This window comes from Trypanosoma equiperdum (genome assembly GCF_001457755.1).
Source record: "Trypanosoma equiperdum strain OVI genome assembly, contig: ctg_964, whole genome shotgun sequence".
NCBI classification, from domain to species: domain Eukaryota; phylum Euglenozoa; class Kinetoplastea; order Trypanosomatida; family Trypanosomatidae; genus Trypanosoma; species Trypanosoma equiperdum.
Window position 1 is genome coordinate 12,737 of NW_027124936.1, and position 4,504 is coordinate 17,240.

Below are 4,504 nucleotides of genomic sequence, written 5' to 3' on the forward strand. Positions count from 1 at the left end.
AGTGTATAAATATAGACAAAGATACAAATGGATGTGTGGGATGCCTCTCTTCCCGGTGCTGGAGCGCGAAGGGCCACGACTATTTTGCAAGTCTATATGAGAATGGGAAACTATAGCCCGCTTTCCATTCTTGTTGCCGATTCCCTTTGCCTAACTTTTAAATCAGATGGTGCAACAGTGGCTGAACTGGGTGCTTATTTGGGACTTACACAAGATCGTGTGGAGATCGGCATTAACGGAATGCCAAGGGAGGTGTACTGCACGTCACTTGAGTTTTCCCATGGGGATGAATACGGTGAAAACGAACAGCAGCGGAAAGATGGAGCAGAAAAGGAATGGGAAGGTACGAGCGGCATCCGGAAAGAGACGCAAGACACCGATGAGGGTGGGGGGATGCGTTACTATATAAATTATGCGACGTTTCTCCCATTCGCATACGCCCATGGTTCCCACATGTTGCTAGCTCTCTGCCAGCTACCACTGCCGAAACGCGTGGAAGGTACTGTAAATAGCGGTGAGCTCAGTAACATAAGCATATCGCCTAATCTCCGCCGTGTGGATTGCCGAAGTGGACTGTGTTGTGTAAATTGCCGGTATTGGATGGGACTTTGGGACCTTCGCTCAACGATAGTTAAATGCCCATTGTGTCAAGCAGACATACTCGATGGTATTCTTCGTGATATCAGGTCTCGTTACAACAACAAACTTGCTGATGGTCGGCAGCTGCTGGTTTTTGGTCCTGTGCAACAGCGGCAACCGTGCCCGCAGCAGCGTTCAGGTGAGTCCGCCGAAAACACGAAGGGAAACGCACCGAAAGTGGGTAGTGATGATACTACAAATTATCCACTCGCACGTGATCCGTTTCTAGTCCAGCAGGCTCTCTTCTTCAAGTTTCTTTACTTGCATCCATTTGTTTGCGTTAATGTTGGTTCTTTCGCTGTGGATGCTGACGAGGTGATGACTAGGGAAGAGTATGCGCATCGTTCAAAGCACAAGGCAACCGTGCTTGACCAATTCCGTTTGGTTCACCGGAATCCGTCGGCCATCCGTGTACATTTGGTTGATCAAGTGAAGGTAGACGAGGAAAAATACGCACAGGCTGCAAAAAGGCTGGCGAAACGTGTTCAACTTCCTCCGTGGTTGCAATCTGCCGACTTGTCCTCCAGTGCCACCGTTCTCAAGTCACTTTTGGCGCTGCGGCGTACTGAGGAAAGGACAGGTGGTTCTAAAAGGACTAGAAGGGATCGGGACGTCACTTCCATCGCTTCATACGTTGCAAGGGAGTTTTTCGATGATGACTTCGTGGAAATCCCGCTCCGCAGGGAATTCTCTATCTGACACGCTGTTGGTGTTTGTGACATTTCCCTTTCTTGCGCTGACAGTGCTGCATTATTATCGGTAGCGGAAACTGAGTTGAGAGGTTTCAACCACTTTATTGGCTTCAGTAACCAAATAACAGGCATGTTTGCCACCTTTTTTTTCTCTTCCACCACATTGTTGATCCAACTCCAAAGTTTTGTGGTGCCGGTGAGCTTCGGCGGGGGCCTCTTGTCGTGTTTTTACATATGGACCCTCACACGCAGTGGAGTGGTGGTGATCCGAACGGAATTCCATTGCGTTGAAGAATTTGTGAGAGCCGTGTGCCCAGTGGGTTTGACGTTGAAACGATGGAGCAACGAGGACTGGAACCTCGTGAAGTGAATGACCGATATAATGGAGTGTGCCAACCCTGTTGTGTCATTCTTAAATGCATCAAAACATTGTCTTATGTTCTCGACTGTTCGTGTGCTCAATTTGGGCATGTGGTTGCGTGTCGTTCATATTAATGAGTGGATAAGAAAAATTGCGTTTCCCCATTTCCTTATTATTATTATGCTCACTCACCTCGCACCCTCTTCCACTTACTGTAACTGAGGCATAAAACTCACTCGTTATTTAGTTACATTTCATCCTTTCCTTTCTCTTTCTTTTTTTTGTCGGCCATTCAACCAACTGATTGGACTTCATCTACCGTGTTACTGTGACCCTTTCGTAGAGGAAACGAGAGAAAGGAGGAGCACTGCTGGCGTTTACCGTTTAAAGAGGAACCATGAGTACCATGGAGAACACCATTCTGAAAGCCCTTGTGGGAAGCGAGGTCATTAAATCTGATGTATTGGCTCAGGAACTGGGAGTTGATCACCAGGTGGTCGTTGGTGCCATTAAGTCGCTGGAAGCAGGTGGTTATGTAACGAGTGAAATAGAGAAGAGACCCACGTGGAAATTAACCGCCGAAGCAATTAAAATTTGTGAGGAGGGAAGCCCCGAGTTCCAACTTTGGGAACTACTCGCGGCAGGGGAGATGCCTCAGGATGCCGTCGCAGGGAAACTAGGCCGAGATGTCACGGCTGTTGCACTGTCAAATGGTATGAAGACAAAAACGTTCGTGTTGAGGAAAGAAGATGGAAAGGTAATTATCAACCGCTCTCCAAGCGTGTCATCCTTCCGGGATACAACACGTCTTGTTCTTTCCGACGCAGCCCGCAACCAACACATTGATCCCAAAGATGGTGACATGCTCAAGAAGCGCAAACTGGCAACACTTGAAGATATAAAAGTGTTTAGTGTTAGACGTGGGCCCAGTTTCGCTCCAGAGGTTCGTGGAAAGGCCGCCGGGGACCTTACGAAGGAGATGCTACTGGACGGTTCGTGGCGGACGACAGAGTTTAAGGCATATAACCTGGCTGCTGCTGGCCGTGAGGTGAGTTGTGGGCAGCTTCATCCTTTACTGAAAGTACGACAGGAATTTCGGGAGATTTTTATGGAGATGGGCTTCCAGGAGATGGAGACGGACCACTGGGTGGAGTCCTCCTTCTGGAATTTCGACTCTCTCTTCATCCCGCAGAACCATCCTGCCCGTGACATGCAGGATACCTTCTTCATTTCAAAACCCGCCACAAGCGAACTAAAGCAGCAGGACGTTGTGGAGAACGTGCGGAAGATGCACGAAAAGAACTTTAAGTACACATGGAAGGAGTCAGAAGCACGACGTAATGTATTGCGTACCCACACAACGAGTTGTTCAGCTTTCTGGTTGCATCACTTGGCGCGCAACTCACCACTTCTACCAGATGGCCGGCGCGCATTCCGACCAGGGAGGTATTACAGCATTGACCGTGTCTTCCGCAATGAGGAAATGGATCGTACGCACCTGTGTGAGTTTCACCAGATTGAAGGATGCGTTATTGATCGCAATATTTCTCTCGCCAACATGATGCACACCTTTGAACTGTTTTTCCGTCGGATAGGTGTGGAGCGCCTACGTTTCAAACCAGTGTTTAATCCCTACACGGAACCGTCCATGGAAATATTTGGTTGGCACACGCAGCTGAAACGTTGGATCGAGGTTGGAAACAGTGGATTGTTTCGCCCAGAGATGTTAGTGCCGCTCGGTTTCGACGAAGATGTTACTGTTATGGCGTGGGGGCTTTCACTGGAGCGGCCCACAATGATTAAATACGGCCTCTCAAGTATTCATGAACTTTTTGGACATAAGGTGGATTTGCGTTTCATCAGGAACTCAAAGCTAATGCGTTTTTAGGTGCAGTACAAGATGTGGAGCATATTGAGGAGGAGAAGGAGGAAGCGAGGGAGGCGAAAAATGAGTTAAATATGAACAGATGACTACCAGGGGTGGTGTGGAAAGGAAAGAACAAAGGAGGGTGAATATTTGTTGACTGAATTGGGGAAGAAGTGTGCGATGGGGAACCGGAAGGTGATTGAAGGTTTTATATATTAAAAAAAAACTCCAAAGGAAAGGTGCTACATGGGCATTTAAAGTTTTTTTTTTTGAGGAGGTGGGAATGCACGAGCAGGGTGATACTTAGAGTGTGGGGCAAATCGATAGAGTAGTGACGGGTCCGATGTGAACGCATCTAAGGGACAGCACGAGGAAGCCAGAATAGCTCGTGTTTTAGTTTGATCAATATGGATGATCGCACGTGACCTGAAAAGGTAAAGAACCCTTATTGACTTGGTGGCCCATATTATACACGAGGTACGTCGCAGTTTTCTTTCATGTTTGTTGATTCTACTGCGCTTCTCCCAACTACTCATCAACTTCTTCATAAGGCGGCAAGTCATTTTGCTTTCTCTTCTCTCTTCGTTACGGTCTTCTTCTGTGCTCATCTGGTTCATCATCCGTCCTCACTCACGGCCAATTTTTCTTTGTTTTTAACGTTTTAATGGTGTCTGCTGTACTGACGGCGTGCCGTACGGTTCACTTCCCGGATCTCGTTTGTCCGTTTCGAACCATCTGTTGTGCCCCCTGAATTCTGTGTGTGTGTGTGTGTGTGTTTTCTTTCGGCATCAACCTTCAATGCCTTTCTTTCATTCCTTCACTTTACAAAATTTGGGACCTTCCCGAAGCATTGGAGTGAGGAAGTACAAAAATGGTGAGACCGCACCTTCGTCACTACTGCGTGGTTGGGCGCGAGACGCCCTCGGAGAAGAATCCTCAACCCAC

At 47.9% G+C, this 4,504-nt stretch overlaps 2 protein-coding genes across 2 annotated transcripts; both read left to right on the plus strand.

Moving 5' to 3' along the window:
* Positions 1-27: 27 nt before the first annotated feature.
* On the plus strand, positions 28-1,338 carry TEOVI_000605100 (TFIIH basal transcription factor subunit; the record flags this gene model as incomplete). The annotated part of the gene is made up of 1 exon (XM_067227395.1): positions 28-1,338. One exon carries the CDS (start codon positions 28-30, stop codon positions 1,336-1,338), a length of 1,311 nt encoding a protein of 436 aa, XP_067083496.1.
* Positions 1,339-2,089: 751 nt separating this feature from the next.
* TEOVI_000605200 (phenylalanyl-tRNA synthetase alpha chain, putative) lies at positions 2,090-3,580 on the plus strand (the record flags this gene model as incomplete). The annotated part of the gene is made up of 1 exon (XM_067227396.1): positions 2,090-3,580. The coding sequence occupies one exon, from the start codon at positions 2,090-2,092 to the stop codon at positions 3,578-3,580; it is 1,491 nt and encodes a 496-aa protein (XP_067083497.1).
* Between the last annotated feature and the right edge of the window lie 924 nt (positions 3,581-4,504).